We start from the raw sequence: 19290 nt of genomic DNA, 5'->3' as shown, positions 1-19290 counted from the left end.
AGGGGGGAGGAGGGGTATGCAATGAATTGTTAGTCTCACCATAGGCAGCAACAAATGAAAAGTTATGTTTGAGTGGAATACCCCTTTAATAAAGTACAAAACACTGAAAATTTATCTGGTCTATGGTCCGATTATACAAAGCAGCAGCAGTTCTACCCATAAAACCACACACCCAGTGCCAGTCAATGTTTATGGCCGTGCCGTTTTGTAGGTAAAACTGCTGATTACCTGTAAAATCTTTAAGTAATTAACAATCTAACTTGTGGTCCTGGTTTGTGGACATGTGCAGCCCACCACTACATCAACCCTAACCCTTAAATAGACGACTTGTTCACATGCAGAAGTGATTTTATTCTAGATTATTATTTATTAATGTTACACAGCTGTGTCTGGAAAGGCAAAGACCAGCTAGCTTACTTTCTAAAGGGCACGGAGCCGTCTGCAGCCACTGATCAGGTGACACGACAGACAGACGAATTTCCACAGAGCTGTCAGCAGTTCCAATAAATCTCCTGCAAAAGAACATAAATATATGCTGTAGGTTAGCGGAGTACGTGTGATGTGCACGGAAACTGGCAGGAGAACGCTATTGGGTACAGTACGAATGAACTGGCATGATGTGCATAAGAATACTGTTTATGGGAAGACTAATGCATTATACCTGGGGGCCACACACACAGACGGACACATAATCTACACTACAGATTATAAATCTGGATTAACACCTAATGGGCTCCAATGGGAGTTGGTAAATAAAGCTAGGTGAGGATATATATATGTTTAGCACCCATTGGTTACATGGTTGGAGGCATTCCGCATGGGTGTCATACCCATATGTCAACAGTTTTTACATTTCTAGATTTCCAGGTTCTGTATAATAAACAGAGCCATGGGTACAGCACCTGCATCTCTGTTTATTTCTATGGAGCGACGGAAAAAGCTGAGTTCACCGGAAGAGCACTGGACTTGGCTTTTTCCGTCGGCTCCATAGGAATGAATAGAGCCACAGGTCACGTGCCATACCTATGGCTCTATTCATTACACAGAGGCAAGGACCTGATATAAAGATTGGTGGGGGGTACAGAGGTCGGACCCCTGCGACTCCAATTTTTCCTTTATCCTGTGGATAGGGGAAAAGTCGATTTTCCCTGGAATACCCCTTTAATAGTCGCCTCGTCTGGTTCTAAGCAAACTGCTGCATGGGAACAATAAGATAACAGAAACTACAGAAACCCAATAAGTATTTCATAGTTTCCTTTGCAGAGAACCTTTTTCATCATATTCTTTACAGTTCGGATTCATAGTTAGTGAGGTCCTGGAGAATCTTTTATATATTAGGCTGCTGGGAAATAGGAACTGAGCTCAATACATAATTACACAGAAGAAATTTTAAGCTGAAGGAATCAGGACAGCTCCGTTACAATTTCTATGTGAATTATTACTGTACCTGGCGCTACTAGAACTCCTATTCTCCGATCGGTACATTCTATTGTATTCTCAGAAATCATTACAGAACCTACTGGAACGGCAGAATGGAGCGAACACCTGGAGCTACAGTGGTGTACAACATCTCCAGCTGTAGGTTACCAGTACCAGATAGTAACCTATTGTGTTCATCTACTGTCCACTGCAGCACAGTAGTGCTCAATCCTAATAAAAAAAATGGGATACGCTGAACGTTTTACTCTCTGGAAGTGTAGAGATCTGGTTGTCTCACTGTCCATATGCTTTGTTTGTTTATGAGTGGCAGCCAGAATATATAGGGGCTGCTGCTATTGCTTAGCAAAAAATGGTTATTGTGTTGGGTCTGGCTCTGGGTCTTATGTGCACATACCATCAATGAATATATAACTGGTTACACTTTACTGGTTACTAGAGGTGATAGCGGATGCTCATGTGACTGCTCTTTTACAAAGAGTGGCACTGCTATACATTGTTCCTGTTCCCATTTAAAGGGGTTGGCCACATTATAGTAAAATAGGTCAGTGTACAGTATTAGTAAGTGTACTCATAGCCCTTGCTGACAGCAGCTTCCTGTGTAGAGCTAATATCAGACGCCCCTCCTCTAGGCTGTGCTGCCTTGCTCTGTGGTGAGCCTGTCCATAAGATTGCTGACATGGAGGAGCATGTGACCATGCCGGCCCTATGGCCTATGCCTATGGAGGACACTGGCGGGCGGGGCATGGTCACATGCTCCTTCATGTCGGCCATCTTATGGACAGACTCTCCACAGGACAAGACAGCACAACCTGGGGGGGAGCCTGATTTTAGCTCTATGAGGTACACAGGGAGCTGATGCCAGTAAGTTTTGTGAACACACTCACTTATACAACACACAAATCGATTATACTATAAAGTGACCAATCCCTTTAAGAACCCACACAGAGATGCTTACTGTTCCCTACAGAAAGAGAGGCCCATTAGACAGCATGGTAAACTTCAATTAGCACCCCCCGCCCCAACCACCACTACCCTTGCAGCTCTTACCACCTAAAGGGTGTTTCCCTCCTTTCAGCACATCAACTGCACCACTGCCTGCAGGGGGAGCTCTCTGCACCAGGGATCCATTAACCATACAGACCAGCAGGGCAGCACACATTCTCAGCGCACCAGTTGCAGTTTGCATAATATTGAATAGGAAATATTCTGTCCTGTGCTTGATTCCACCTCTTTCCTGATGAAGTGAAACACATAGTAAGACATGCTGCAATTTTGCCAGGGAATATTGTGTACTTACTGTGTCCCCACAGAATAGTGCCCACTCACTATGCCCCTCAACAATAGTGCCCACACACTATGTCCTTTCACAATACACACTAAGCCTGCCCAACAGTTCCACCTGTCCACAAGTCAAAAACAGAAGTATACCACTGTATTGTTTGTTAATACATGACAATATATTATAAACACTGAATATTTATTTTCTTTTTTACAGATTGAGATGTTTGGTGAAGCAGCTTGAGAAAGGAGATATTAATGTGTCAGACCTGAAGAATAATATTGAATATGCAGCATCAGTATTGGAAGCAGTTTACATTGACGAGACCAGGTATATAGATGTGAAGTTCATGTCTATTTTTTCTCAGATGTACTTTAAGGTGCTCTATTTCTACAATATTGGCTTTATATCACTGACTTTAAGGGTCGTTGAGCAGACCTGTCAAATTATTTAGGGGGGAGGGGGATGCGGGGACTTGATCTTGGGTGGGGGGGCCCAGTCCACAGCTGTGCCCAGGGCCCATACTTTTGTTAAGACGGCCCTGGCTGTATGTCCTGCAGGAAATGGTGTTTTCTTTTTAGTCTGACACAGTGCTCTCTGCTGACATCTCTGTTCAAGACAGGAACTGTCCAGAGCAGCAGCAAATCCCCATAGAAAACCTCTCCTGCTCTGGACAGTTCCTGTTTTGGACAGAGGTGGCAGCAAAGAGCATTGTGTCAGACTGGAAAGAAAACATTTCATGCAGGACATACAGAAGCTGATAAGTATGGGAAGACTGGAGATTTTTAAATAGAAGTAAATTACAAATCTATATAACTTTCTAAAACCAGTTAATTTGAAAGAAAAAGGTTTTAGCTGGAGTACCCCTTTAAGTGTTCTACTAAAAGTGTAAGTAATAAGGTAAACACTTTCAGCATATGCATTGGGAAATCTCGTAACAAATATACAAATGTAGGCCTAGACCCTTATTGAGGCAATAAAAGTGTCCTTTTGACAGCCATCCGGACAGCACACCTTTTTACGCACACAAGTTTACCCACAGGTAATGACTAAGGATATTTTTAGGCCTTGTCTTATTAGATACCACTCTTCAGAGTTGTTCAAAAGGAGAAAAATTAATTTCAGAAACTATTTTCCCTCGGGTCATGACCTAAAGTCTAATCTTACGTATCTGAACGCCTGGGCTTAAAATAGTCCAGTATCCATACATGGTACTGTTACATGGTCATTCGTGAGATGCCTTTTAAGATTATCCCTTTAATATCTGATCCATTCAAATCCCGACCGATGAACACATTTATTAATATTCCCTCAAAGTTTATTTATTTCTGCAGAACCAATATAAGAAGGCTCCTCTTAAGTTTTTTTTTATTTTCAAAATTCTAGTTCATTTTTTAAACTTTACCTTGGTGCAGAAGAAGAGAAGCAACATTGATGAGGGGATAGTGATAGATTGGAGGTTGTTAAGTTAATAATTCTAGAGATGAGCAAAACTACAGTAAGTTTGGGTTTATGAAAATCCTGAATACTTGGCAATTGACTCTTGGTGGCTGGAGAATAGGAATGCAGACCTAGGGTGCGTTCACACGTACAGGAACTGCAGCAGATCCGCAGCAGATATGATGGCCCAGAATTTATTTGCTTTGAATCTGCAGCTTCAAATCTGCGCCATCAAATCTGCTGCAGATCCTATACGTGTGAATGTACCCCTAGGGTTGCATCCATCTTCTCTAGCCACTGGGATTAAAATATTGAGCTTATGGGTGCAAATCCAAAGTTAGGCCAAGTTTACACAATGTTTATTTTTTTTTTTAATCAAACAAAGCCCATTGTTGCAGGTTTGCAACAATAGCCATTATTTAATCACAGCAACTGATCGCATTAAAGGGGAAGTCCGGCGAAATTTTTTTATTAAAGTATTGCCCTGCAAAAGTTGTACAAATCACCAATATACACTTATTACGGGAAATGCTTATAAAGTGCTTTTTCCCTGCACTTACTACTGCATCAAGGCTTCACTTCCTGGATAACATGATGATGTCACGACCAGACTCCCAGAGCTGTGCGGGGTGTGGCTGCTGGAGAGGATGATGGCAGAGGGATGCTCAGTGTCCCTCCAGTGCCCTGTGTCCCTCAGTGTCCCCTTGCCATCATCCTCTCCAGCAGCCACAGCCCGCACAGCTCTGGGAGTCAGGTGGTGACATCACCATGTTATCCAGGAAGTGACATCACCATGTTATCCAGGAAGTGAAGCCTTGATGCAGTAGTAAGTGCAGGGAAAAAAGCACTTTATAAGCATTTCCCATAATAAGTGTATATTGGTGATTTGTATAACTTTTTGGGGGCAATACAATACTTTAATAATATTTTTTGCCGGACTTCTCCTTTAACCCCTATGGAACCACAGCCGTAGTGTATACACTACTATTGTATACACAATGGCTGGGATTCCATTCGGCCACACAGAAAACTGCCATGTCTATTTTGTGCGTCCACTATTCAGTGAACAGCGGCCGCACAAAATTGACTGTGCTAATTCGACCTTAATTCCAATTAAGTTGAAGTGATGTTCACCCGGCCGATACTGCTGTACCAGGTTGAACAACTCATGTGTCATAGAATGGCAGCTGTTTTGCCATGTGTGAACATAGCCTATCTGTAAATTTGCTGATCTCTAATCAGGAGCACCAAGCATAAAATCTGCAAAAATCATTGGATTTCTTCTAGATGCTCTTACATAGCTAATATCATTACAAGCAAATAGACTCTGGTAATAACAGAAAGCCTGGCAAAAATACGCTACTTCTCCTGAAACCAGATAGAAAAATTCTCTCAATGATTTGTGTCTGGCCTAGTTTGTGACTTTGAAATCTCTTTTTAGTTGTATTATTATGTTTTTTATTTTATCATAATTTTAGGAGACTACTGGATACGGAAGATGAGCTCTCCGATATCCACACGGACGCTGTTCCATTGGAAGTACGGGACTGGTTAGCATCCACATTCACAAGAAAAATGGGGATGAGACGGAGGCGTCCGGAAGAAAAACCAAAGTTTCGGAGTATTGTCCATGCGGTCCAAGCTGGTATATTTGTGGAGAGGTAATCTTTATTCATGTTGGTTACATTATGCGGGTGGCATTCAGATAGATTTATCCATTAGCATTGGGGTTTACATGTTTAATGCACAGTTTCTGGTAGTTTTCTTCAACAATGATGGCAGGATATTTGCAGTATAGTCAGAGGTAGCTGACGTTATTGTCACTACAACAAACCTTTGACCTGTTTTGATCATTCAAGACCTGGGTTTTCAGACCCCTACCAATCACTAAAGAGAGCTAGGAGAAGCACATGGCTGAGTTCTTCAATCCATGGTTTGTTGCTTTACCCATCTTGCTGCAAGTATCCGACTCTATAGGCTTAATATAGAGGCTATGTTCTCTCATTGACAGTATTTCCGACAGTCTTTTGGTCAGTATTTTTTCAACCAAATCATGAGTGGAATTGACAGGGCAAAATTATACTGGAAAGATTTGCACAGTTTCCTTTTTTTAACCCTCTCCTGTTTTGGTTGGAAAAAGACTAACCAAAATACTGATGTAAATACTATGTGTGAACATAGCCTATATGCAACGAGACAGAGAGAGCAGACTGAAGCTCTGAGCCTTACTCTTCTCCCAGCTTTATCTTGTGATCATTGGAGTCTGATTATCCCGACCCCAACTAATCAAAAAAATGTTATAATTTTTTTTAAGTGATAGTAATATGTAAACCCTGAGCAGCTTTGTTCTTTGTGTTTAACAAAGCATAATCGCCCTTCCCTGTCCTGTTAGGCTCATATCCCTGTGTGTAGATCAATAAAAAATTCAAAAAACACATCTGAGTGGAGGTAAAGTGCCCTTAGTAATTTTACTCTTGAGGGTAATTCAGTCCCTGGGTTTATAACACATAGGTGAGAACTCTAAAGAAACCACCGAGTGGTGAACACCTATATGAAGTGCAGTTTATTTTCATTTAAAGCTGGGTTCACACTGCATTTTTGCAGTCTGTTTTTTTTTTTTTTTTTTTTTTGTCACCTGTTTTATGCAAAATATGGAAGGAACGGATGAAAAACAGATGCACCCATTTCGTCTTTTTTTATTATTGACTTCCATTAAAAAAAAAGGATCAAAACATCCTTTTTTTGTGTACATAACATATTTTTGTGTACGCTAAAAAATAAAATGGATTCGTTTTGTCTGTTTTTTTTTTATCTGTTTTGGACTACTATATAATAGAATGTACACAATGTACACGATTACCTAAATTTTTTCATCCATTTTTTTGTTGTTGTTGCATAAAACAGTTAAAAAACGGACTTCAAAAACATGAACCCAGCCTAACACTAATATTTTTTTTTTCTTTTAATGTCAGTCTGATCTAAGTTTGGTACATGGAAATTTTATTGTGTTCTAGGTTTAACTCCACCATAATGAACTCTCCTCTGTTTATAGGATGTATAGGCGATCCTCCAATATGGCCGGCCTCACCTACCCATCTGCGGTTATAGCATGTTTAAAGGTAACTAAATATGACGGTTCATGGTACTGATTTATGGGATTTCATTTCCGGGAGAGCTGCAGTATAGCTGCAATACTTGCTTTCATAAAAGAACAAGGATCATTTTAATAAACTTTGTCATATGTTTTGCATTGGGTCTTCCATTGTAAGAGCGTCCAAAACAAGGCCATAAATCTCAGTGATTTCAGATAGAAAACTTAGAACCATATACATAAGGACAATTCTGAGAAATAGAATAGCCTCAGGTATAAGCTTCCATATCTCTACTACTCTATGGGGGAGATTTATCAAACATGGTGTAAAGGGAAACTGGCTCAGTTACCACTAGCAACCAATCAGATTCCACCTTTCATTCCTCACAGACTCTTTGGAAAATGAAAAGTGGAATCTGATTGGTTGCTAGGGGCAACTGAGCCAGTTTCACTTTACACCATGTTTGATAAATCTCCCCCTATGTATCTATATATAATTTACTGCACCCTTTTCTCTCATACTAAGGAGTACATTTAGTCTACCTCTAAAACATTGAAAATAATATCACAGAACCCCCACCCAGATATTGGCAACAGTATTAACAGAGGGGGGCGAGATACGTACAATTAGCTACTATCACAGAGGCGTATCACATAATTAAAATACAGTAGAACCTCGGTTTCCGAACACCTCGGTATTCAAACAATTTGGTTTTCGAACTAAATTTCCCCCTGAAGTTTTGCTCGGTATCCGAACATTGCTCGGTTTCCGAACAAAACCAGGGGGATAATTGTCAGCTGAACCGATGTTCAGCTGACAATTAGAGGTGTTCGGGAACACTGAGAGGCAGGAGCGGGCAGCTATTTAAACTTGCCGCTGCGCTCCTGCTCCTCTCAGCTGCGGGGGACACCCTGTAAAGAAGCGGGGATTCCCCTCATTATGATGGGATTCCCCACTTCTTTACAAGGTGTCCCCGGCAGCTGAGGGAGCAGGAGTGCGGCGGCAAGTTTAAATAGCCGCCCTCTCCTGCCTCTCACTGCGGGGATGCCCTAAAGCCGCACTGCACTGACCTTACACTCCATGTCCCCCCCGCTGGCCCGGAGCTCTTCCTGTATGTGTCCCCCCGCAGCCGCACGCATCTGCTGTTCTGCCAGCAGCCCCGCTCATCAGCTCCTTAGCCGCTTCCTCCTGCTGCTCCCCGCCGCGTCTGCAGGATGAAGGGGAGTCTGCAGACGCGGAGAATTTACATCTGATCGGGTTTAAGCCTCAAATGCCAGAAGAAATCTCCACTATGGGACAATCTATACACATAGGGAGCGATCAACCCCATACACCAAAATACAATTCATAAATGGGTATAGTGCATAATAAAACCCGAAGTACATACATGGGTACAATTCATAAATAAACCCAACGCGTTTCCCCGTCTATCCTTGACGGTTCGTCAGGGGTTAATTTTGTGTGTAAATATCAACACCTATATAGACCTGTTCCCTAGGTGTTAACAAAAAATGCACTGACTCTGTCTGATTCAATCAGTGTGGGACGAGCGGCACCATATTTACATAATGCCACACTCTCTCCCGACAGTGTCAGATACAGCATTGCAGATAGAGAGGACATAACAAATAACAGTCAAAACGGTGGCTCAGTTGAGCCCCTTACTATGTCCCCTACGGCTGGCACAAGGTCTATGGTCCGACCCGCGTGGATGAGACGCTACTGACAGAGTCAGTGGATTTTTTGTTAACACCTAGGGAACAGGAGATCGTGGGGGGTCCGATCTTTTTAACCACCACCCCCCGCTGATCCCCGTATCGGCGCCCTGCACTTGGGCACGGCTCTATTCATTCCTATGGAGCAACAGAAAAAGCCAAGTATGGCGGAAGAGTGCTGTACTCAGATCCATAGGAATAAATAGAGCCATGTGTGGTACCCGCGGCTCTATTCATAACAGAGCCAGCAGGGCCTGATACGGAGATTGTCAGGGAGTGGGTACAGAGGTCTGACTCCTGCGATCCCCTAATTTTCCCCTATCACGTGGGTAGGGGAAAAGTGAATTTTTCCTGGATACTGTAGTATCAGCCGGATGAACATCACTATATTTTAATTGGAATGCAGGCACTGTCGGGTTTGCCCGTAGTCCAATTTGCCATAGACCACAGTGTTAAGTACGGCCAGGAGCCGTAATTTACACTGTGAACACTGTGTACGGCTGCTGTTCACTTAATATTCAATTATTTTGTGCGGCCACAGAGAACACCGGCCATAGTGTATACAGCGTGTATATACTATGGTCGTCGTTTCATTCACCCTAATATAATTGCACACTGTTAATAAGCAGCGGCCGTTGTTGCAACCTGGCAACAACGGCCTTTTTTTATTGCAAAAATACAATGTGTGAACTTGTCATCAGGCAACACACAAAAGTATCTTAAAAGTTTCCAAACTCTTGAAAAATTAATAAAAAGAAATTTGAAAGAAAGAAAAGTTTCTAGGGCTAGGGCTTTTTCAGAAGGAACCAGCAGATGCTTACAGTTCCCAAAATATCCCATTGACTTTAATAAAGCTTCTTTCCATCTGGTGTTCCTCCATTTTGCGGGATTTAATCTAATAAAAAAAAATATATATTTTTTATTCAGATTTTTTTTTTTTTATTCAGATTATTTTATTTTTTTGTGAAGATCTGAAAACAAGTGTGAACCTAGTCTAAGGCAGTTTTTTCCCCCCAAAGATATGTTGATAAATTTTTAGAATTTTAATTAATGTTATTTAAAGTGGTACGCTGGAGAAAAAAAAATGTTTTCAAATCAGCTGGTGCCGGAAAGGTATAAATATTTGGAAGTCACTTCTATTTAAAAATCTCCAGTCCCAATACTTATCATCTGCTGTATGTCCTGCAGGAAGTGGTGTATTCTTTCCAGTCTCACAGTGCTCTCTGCTGCCACCTGTCTGTGTCAGGAACTGTCCAGAGCAAATGCCCTTCGAAAACCTCTCCTGCTCTGGACAATCGCTGACATGGGCAGAGGTAGCAGCAAAGAGCACTGTGTCAAACTGGAAATAATATACCACTTCCTGCAGGGCATACAGCAGTTAATTAATACTAGCAATAGTTAATGTTGAAAAAAAAATCTTTAGATAAGGTGTTCTAAATGACTTTGACATGTCTTCTACATTACTGTTTTTAACACTACTGTATTTCACAACAGGAGATCGATCAGTGGTCATTTAATGTGTTTTCTTTGAATGAAGCGAGTGGAGAACATGCACTAAAATTCATGGTCTATGAACTGTTTACCAGATACGACCTTATAAATCGCTTTAAGGTACGATCATTCCTTTTGTGCCGCAATCATTTCTGTTCACTGTAGCTTGTAATAACAGCCTCACATTGTCACTCAGCTATTCTACAAGTATGAGAGCAGGAAATGCATCACTACATAACTCAACAGATTTGTATTCAGCGGATTTGAGTGACAACCCCTGTGGGGACTGCAAAGAATTATAGCGACTTTGAAAATGTAGAAATTAAAGATTTTCACTCTGTTAAGTTTGTTTGCAGCTAAAATATCTCAATTAGAGATGAGCAAGTAGTAAAATATTTGAAAGCTCAAAAATCGATTTGAATAGACCGCAATGTTTGAAAATTCAATCGAATATCGAAACCCATTAAAATCAATGGGAGTTGCATGCTAGGTTCTTGGAAACCTAACTTCGACCACTTGGAGGTCAACAAGTCCACCATGACACCTCAGGAAATGATACCAACACCTCTGAAGTGCAACTGGGACAGCAGAGGAAGCATGCCTGGGTGCATGCCTGGGTGCACCCAAAGTCGCAGCATTACGCCACTATCACAGCCTCCCAACAATAAATTCCAAACATAATATAACCTCTATGTAAAGTGGAAAAAATACAAGGAAACCTTCTTTCCTCTACCTTAGCATAGACAGAAAGCCAAATTCTAAGGAAAAACAAATTCCCCTTTAAATCGTGTTGCCTATGACAACCGCAGATGGCATAGGCAAGGGGAAAATCAAACAGCACCCACCACTAACTTGCCCTGCTATAATTGGAATATAACTACAAATAGGTCTGGAGAATCTTTTCTGGAGAATTATAAGCTGCCTGCCTGTCTGTATACGTAGATGATGTGCTGGTAGGCAGCATATTCACTGTATGGACAGAGCTATATGCTGTGCTGTGTAGTAGCCCTGAAAAGGGCTTTTGTAATCTTGCCTGTCTACAATCACTTAAAATTCTAACTGTCCCTACTCCAAGATCTCTCCCTCAACTGCAACAATTAGAATGTAGGAGCAAATAGATTAACTGAAGCCTATTCTTCACAATGAGCATCTGCCTGCCTGTCTGAGAATAATCAGCTGATGTGCTTCTAGCTGGCCTATTCACTGCTTATCCAGAGCTCTACACTGTGCTGTGTAGTGTGCTGTGGGGTCCTGCCTGCCTAGAATCAGCTAAATCCTAACTGTCCCTACTCCAGGATCTCTCCCTCACTAGGTTCAAGTTGTCATCTGATAACAAGCAGCAGGAGCTGAGTTCTTATAGTTTGAGGTCACATGAGTAAGCCAGCCAATGAATGTAGGCTCAGTTCTTGTGATGCCAGTGTGCTCCTAACGCCCGCCACCCCCCCTGCAGGTGGGAGGAGAAACAAATTTTTACTGCGTTTTCGCTCAGATGCTCGATCGAAAACGAATACATCAACTACTGTAATATTTGATCGAATAGCCACTAGATCAAGTACTAATCGCTCATCTCTAATCTCAATGCCTAATGTTAAAAGGAAGATTTTTTAAATATCTTATATTTAGTTTTTAGTTACTGTTTGGACCGTGGCGGGTCAAAGAAATACTAGTTCTTCTTGAGGACAGTCCGCCATAAAGATGTGTGGAGACCTTCTCCACTGGAAATTTTGGTAAAAAGGATATGCACATAGCTTTCACACCACCAGGGCAAAGGGGTGTAGATGGAGTGAACCACTGACTTGAAAGGACATCCCTTTGCCTAGGTGGTGGACCATATATTTTCATAGCACTGCATTAGACAGTCATACATATGAGGCCTGACTGTACGCTTTATCTTCTTATAAGCATATTATTGATGTCACATTGGACTGCATAATGAAGATACATATAATATAACATCTCTAACCTCTTCTAGATCCCAGTTGCCTCTCTTGTATCTTTTGTGGAAGCTCTGGAAGTTGGGTACAGCAAATATAAAAATCCATACCACAACCTGATTCATGCAGCTGACGTTACCCAAACCGTGCACTACATAATGCTTCATACGGGTATCATGGTAAGCAGTTTGGTCATAAAGATTCAAATACGCTTAGATTATTTATATACGGCTGATTGCATCTTTTGCATGAGCATTAAAATCAATGTTAGTGACCCGCAAAACTTTTGAGGTAAATTCCATGTGGAATGTGCAGACAACACTTATTGGATTTAAAGGAGAAGTCCGGCCATTTTTAAAATCTGACGGGGGAATTTGATAAGTGCGGATTTACCTCCTCCATTGCCCATGGTGAGCGGCGGGTCCGGCCTCTGGATCCCCACCAGGCTCCGGGATCTCCGGCGCTGACACGTCATGACCTTGCTGATATACTGGCAGCTCAGCCAGTCAGTGACTGGGGCAGGATCCTGCTCCAGTCACTGATTGGCTACGCAGCCAGTCCATCAGCTGGGACAGGCATTTTCTCCAGAGTTGTGACATAATCACAACTCAGGGGAAAATGTCATCTGGTAGGGGTCCTAAGGCTGGACCCGCCGGTCAATGCAGGAACGGAGATAGGTAAGTTCGTACTCGTTAACAAATTCCCCCCTCCTGGCTGCCGGCTTTTAAAATGTCTGGACTTCTCCTTTAAAAGAAAGTTTCAGAGAGAGGCCAACTCCTTTAAAGTTCAATTACAAAAACAGTGTTTACCCCATTATAGCATATAGGAAGGCAAAGTAAACCACTCTTAACAATCCCCAATGGACAGATTACCCTTCTGGCTTCATAGAGTGAAAAATCAGCCGGCCAGGGAGACAGTTTACATGAGCCGTCTCAGAAGGGAGGGGGGAGGAGGGGGAGGCAAAGAGAGCAGCTCACTTACAGTTTTCTGTGTCTTCAGCAAAAGCAGCAGCTCAGAACTGGGAGAAGGGGGCTAATAATTTAATGACATTTATTTATCACAATTGTAAAAACACATTCTATAAATAAAAAAAGAGTGCATTATTTATCTCACATGGTGATGGTGAATGCCTATGTTTTTTTAGTGTATCCAGCCTGTCAAAAAAAAAAAATGGAATTATGATGAAAAAAAGTATGTACCTTAAAAAGGTACCAATAAAAGCTCATGCCAAAATTACAAAATGATGAAAAATGTATGGCTCTCAGCTTATAATAAAAAAATATTTCTGAGTTGTTTTTATGTACAAAAGTAGTAAAAAGAAACAATTGTATAGTTGTCTCTAATACTATCCAAAAAAAAAAAAAAAAAAAGACAAACTTTTTCAATATGTTATACGCCCCAGCAAAGCCCTCAGCTCTCAGAACCCTGTGATGAGAAACAAAATAAATTACTGTGTCCTCAAGGCTCAAAATAGCTGCACGCTCAATGGGTTAATCCACTGGGAGTAAACAATAAAAGTTCCTATTGAATGACTGCAAGCAGAAATGTTAAAAAAAGTCCTAAAACGAAGTTGATTCAGAAAGTCTGTTGGAAAACTGTACAACTTCACAATCTATAAAGAATAAGATTTATCTGCAGAACCAGAAATACATATTTAAAGGACTATTCCCAGCGGCTCCTGGAGTAACATAAGCAACGTAGTTCCTGGTAATACGCTGTTAATGCATCCTCTATTAAAGTCAATGGATGCCCTGCTAATTGTGACAGCCAGTTTAGCTGTTTATGGCTCCCTGGCCTCCTCTGGCAGCCAGAAACAGATCAAAGGTGGTGGGTAGAGATGAGAGAATCACTGCAAATTGCATACAAACGAATCTCATTAAAACAGGCAAATAGAGATGAGTGAACCGGGTTGTGTTCAAGTCGATCCGAACCCGAACGATCGGCATTTAATTAGCTGGGGCTGCTGAACTTGGATAAAGCTCTAAGGTTGTCTGGAAAACATGGATACAGCCAATGACTATATCCATGTTTTCCACATAGCCTTAGGGCTTTATCCAACTTCAGCAGCCACCGCTAATCAAATGCCGAAAGTTCGGGTTCGGATGGACTCCAGCATGCTCCAGGTTCGCTCATTTCTACAGGTAAACTATAGTAGCGACAATAGTGGGTCTATTACAGAGCAGGGATTTTTTTTCAACAGCTGTTGCTGTGACAAGTTTGGAAAATGTCAATTTTTTTAAAATGTCAATCAGCCTATCAATCATTCAGTTTCCACCTTGGACAGTAGTGGATGTTGGTCAATCAGCGGCGTATTATCAATGTTCTCCCAGGACACCAGTGGACATTGGTAAATTGGAACCCACTGAATTATTAAGATGGACACTGTGTTCACTGTGACTTCCTATGTTGCACACCAAGTGACTTTCTATAATGCACACCCAGCACGCAGTGACTTGGGATAATAGACACTCAGCACCCAATGACTTCCTATAATACACACCCGCACCCAGTGACTTCCTATAATGCACACCCAGCACCCAGTGACTTGGTATAATACACACTCAGCACCCAGTGACTTGGTATAATACACACTCAGCACCCAATGACTTCCTATAATACACACCCAGCACCCAGTGACTTCCTATAATGCAAACCCAGCACCCAGTGACTTCCTATAATGCACACCCAGCACCCAGTGACTTCCTATAATGCACACCCAGCACCCAGTGACTTCCTATAATGCACACCCAGCACGCAGTGTCTTCCTGTAACGCACACCCAGCACCCAGTGACTTCCTATAATGCACACCCAGCACCCAGTGACTTCCTATAATGCACACCCAGCACCCAGTGACTTCCTATAATGCACACCCAGCACGCAGTGATTTCCTATAACGCACATCCAGCACCCAGTGACTTCCTATAATGCACACCCAGCACGCAGTGATTTCCTATAATGCACACCCAGCACACAGTGACTTCCTATAACGCACACCCAGCACCCAGTGACTTCCTATAATGCACACCCAGCACCCAGTGACTTCCTATAATGCACACCCAGCACCCAGTGACTTCTTATAATGCGCACCCAGTGACTTCCTATAATGCACACCCAGCACGCAGTGACTTCCTATAATGCACACCCAGCACCCAGTGACTTCTTATAATGCGCACCCAGTGACTTCCTATAATGCACACCCAGCACCCAGTGACTTCCTATAACGCACACCCAGCACCCAGTGACTTCTTATAATGCACATCCAGCACCCAGTGACTTCCTATAATGCACACCCAGCACCTAGTGACTTCCTATAACGCACACCCAGCACCCAGTGACTTCTTATAATGCACACCCAGCACCCAGTGACTTCCTATAATGCACACCCAGCACCCAGTGACTTCCTATAATGCACACCCAGCACGCAGTGACTTCCTATAATGCACACCCAGCACCCAGTGACTTCTTATAATGCGCACCCAGTGACTTCCTATAATGCACACCCAGCACCCAGTGACTTCCTATAATGCACACCCAGCACCCAGTGACTTCTTATAATGCGCACCCAGTGACTTCCTATAATGCACACCCAGCACCCAGTGACTTCCTATAATGCACACCCAGCACGCAGTGATTTCCTATAACGCACACCCAGCACCCAGTGACTTCCTATAATGCACACCCAGCACCCAGTGACTTCCTATAATGCACACCCAGCACCCAGTGACTTCTTATAATGCACACCCAGACCCAGTGACTTCCTATAATGCACACCCAGCACCCAGTGACTTCCTATAATGCACACCCAACACCCAGTGACTTTGTATAATGCACACCCAGCACCCAGTGACTTCCTATAACGCACACCCAGCACCCAGTGTCCTCCTATAATGCACACCCAGCACCCAGTGACTTCCTATAATGCACACCCAGCACCCAGTGACTTCTTATAATGCACACCCAGACCCAGTGACTTCCTATAATGCACACCCAGCACGCAGTGACTTTCTATAACGCACACCCAGCACCCAGTGACTTCCTATAACGCACACCCAGCACCCAGTGACTTCCTATAATGCACACCCAACACCCAGTGACTTCTTATAATGCACACCCAGCACCCAGTGACTTCCTATACTGCACACCCAGCACCCAGTGACTTCCTATAACGCACACCCAGACCCAGTGACTTCCTATAATGCACACCCAGCACCCAGTGTCTTCCTATAATGCACACCCAGTGACTTCTTATATTGCACACCCAGCACCCAGTGACTTCCTATAATGCACACCCAGCACCCAGTGACTTCCTATAATGCACACCCAGCACCCAGTGACTTCCTATAATGTACACCCAGCACCCAGTGTCTTCCTATAATGCACACCCAGCACCCAGTGACTTCTTATAATGCGCACCCAGTGACTTCCTATAATGCACACCCAGCACCCAGTGACTTCCTATAATGCACACCCAGCACCCAGTGACTTCTTATAATGCGCACCCAGTGACTTCCTATAATGCACACCCAGCACCCAGTGACTTCCTATAATGCACACCCAGCACGCAGTGATTTCCTATAACGCACACCCAGCACCCAGTGACTTCCTATAATGCACACCCAGCACCCAGTGACTTCCTATAATGCACACCCAGCACCCAGTGACTTCTTATAATGCACACCCAGACCCAGTGACTTCCTATAATGCACACCCAGCACCCAGTGACTTCCTATAATGCACACCCAACACCCAGTGACTTTGTATAATGCACACCCAGCACCCAGTGACTTCCTATAACGCACACCCAGCACGCAGTGACTTTCTATAACGCACACCCAGCACCCAGTGACTTCCTATAACGCACACCCAGCACCCAGTGACTTCCTATAATGCACACCCAACACCCAGTGACTTCTTATAATGCACACCCAGCACCCAGTGACTTCCTATACTGCACACCCAGCACCCAGTGACTTCCTATAACGCACACCCAGACCCAGTGACTTCCTATAATGCACACCCAGCACCCAGTGTCTTCCTATAATGCACACCCAGTGACTTCTTATATTGCACACCCAGCACCCAGTGACTTCCTATAATGCACACCCAGCACCCAGTGACTTCCTATAATGCACACCCAGCACCCAGTGACTTCCTATAATGTACACCCAGCACCCAGTGTCTTCCTATAATGCACACCCAGCACACAGTGACTTCCTATAATGCACACCCAGCACCCAGCAACTTCTTATATTGCACACCCAGCACCCAGTGACTTCCTATAATGCACACCCAGCACCCAGTGACTTCCTATAATGCACACCCAGCACCCAGTGACTTCCTGTAATGCACACCCAGCACCCAGTGTCTTCTTATATTGCACACCCAGCACCCAGTGACTTCCTGTAATGCACACCCAGCACTTGATATACTGGACAATGGCTTCACTGCTCCCACAGAAAACCACCCACAACCCCCCTTCTCTCCTCTCTGTCCCTATGTATCTGTATTTCTCCCTGCTGTAACTGCCTGCTGCAGCCTGCTCTCCACTATACACAGCCGACTGGCCGCCTCCAGGAACCAAATCACGCATTGACAGCGCGATTTGCATAGAATCTTACTGTGCCAGGTTCGCTTTACTAATCTCTAATGGTAGGTGAGCCATCTTTTCTGAGTAAGGGGCCCACATAGATTTACACAACGTTACACAAAAAGGAGTGAAAGTGTTTATGTCAGGATGTTACCTGTCCCGGCTCCTAGGCCTCTTCGCCTTCTGTATGGATACCCAGCTGTCACAAGCACCAGCTGGGCATCCAATCAACCCCTGGACGGCCAGGCCAAGTGATACAGTGGCCCGGCAGCCTGTCAGGAGTACCAGGGCACCTAGGCAATCACAGGCAGCCATAGGCTCTGGAGTTACAGCTTATAGGAAATGTAGACTGGCAGTTATGTCTTGTAGCTTCCTGTGATTGTTAGTCTTGCTGCATCATTAGCTTTACACCCTGCATTTGAATCTGTATTCCTGACCACGTCCCCAGATCCTGACTTTGTACTGGGCTACTGTAAGTGTATGACCCCTGCTTTCCTCTTTGGCTCTGATTTGGTCCCTGTATTGGTATCTTGGTTTTCACCTGTGATGTTTTTATTGGACTTTTCTGGTTTTCTGTCTAGTGGCTCATCTTTACCTGGCTTGTTTTTGACCTGGACTGTGGACCATCCTACCTCTGATGGGCCCTACATATAGTCAGTGTAGGGAACAACGCTCAGTTGGGGGCTGACTCCTAGGACAGATCGTCCTAGTAGGCAGGGACAGTGGGCTGGGCTCAGTAGGGGATTCATTGGTCCCCTATGGACAAGGCAGATCGTCTAATGAAGACTGTCCTGACTGTAGAAGCCCCAGAGATCTGAGGCAAGCTGCGGCCAGCCAGACACCTAGTACCTGGCCATCCACGTAGTACAGTACATGTACGAGCCAGGCTGAGTGAGCCAAAATAGAACAGCTACTCTGATGTGATGTGTTCTCAAACCTGTTTAAATATTGAGTTTATTACCCCAAATGAATTATTCCTGTGACGATGATCCTTGACAAGACGCTATAAATTTTACACCCTGGGCAAATGTTTATCTAAAATATTAGAATATAATTCTTTCTAGTGGGACTGATTCAGGCTAAGTATCTGCTATAGCCATAAATTGTCACGTTGCCTCCTCTTCGCGGTAATCCTTAACTACTCTAGATTAGTGTTTGTTGTACTTGTCCCAGCTGTTTTTGCTCCTTCCAATTACAGGATTTTTATTAACTCCTTCACTTAACAAAGATAGACATTGACTTTCACAAGATAGTGAATTATCAGCGGTATTATTGTCTGTCTTCTAAAAGGAAAAATCTTACTTAGCTCAC

The 19290-nt window shown here is 43.3% G+C and overlaps 1 protein-coding gene across 1 annotated transcript in view; it reads left to right on the top strand.

The window, feature by feature from the left end:
• The window catches only part of PDE1A (phosphodiesterase 1A), a 151979-nt gene that overhangs the window by 103468 nt on the left and 29221 nt on the right, over positions 1-19290 (top strand). Inside the window, exons 2-6 of the mRNA XM_069983062.1 lie at positions 2936-3049; positions 5638-5820; positions 7212-7278; positions 10461-10577; positions 12430-12570. Coding sequence (XP_069839163.1) covers positions 2936-3049; positions 5638-5820; positions 7212-7278; positions 10461-10577; positions 12430-12570 — 622 coding nt within the window. The remainder of the gene's footprint in view (positions 1-2935; positions 3050-5637; positions 5821-7211; positions 7279-10460; positions 10578-12429; positions 12571-19290) is intronic.

This window comes from Dendropsophus ebraccatus, chromosome 9, assembly GCF_027789765.1.
Source record: "Dendropsophus ebraccatus isolate aDenEbr1 chromosome 9, aDenEbr1.pat, whole genome shotgun sequence".
In the NCBI taxonomy this organism is placed as follows: Eukaryota; Metazoa; Chordata; class Amphibia; order Anura; family Hylidae; genus Dendropsophus; species Dendropsophus ebraccatus.
This window is presented reverse-complemented; position numbering and strand designations above follow the sequence as displayed.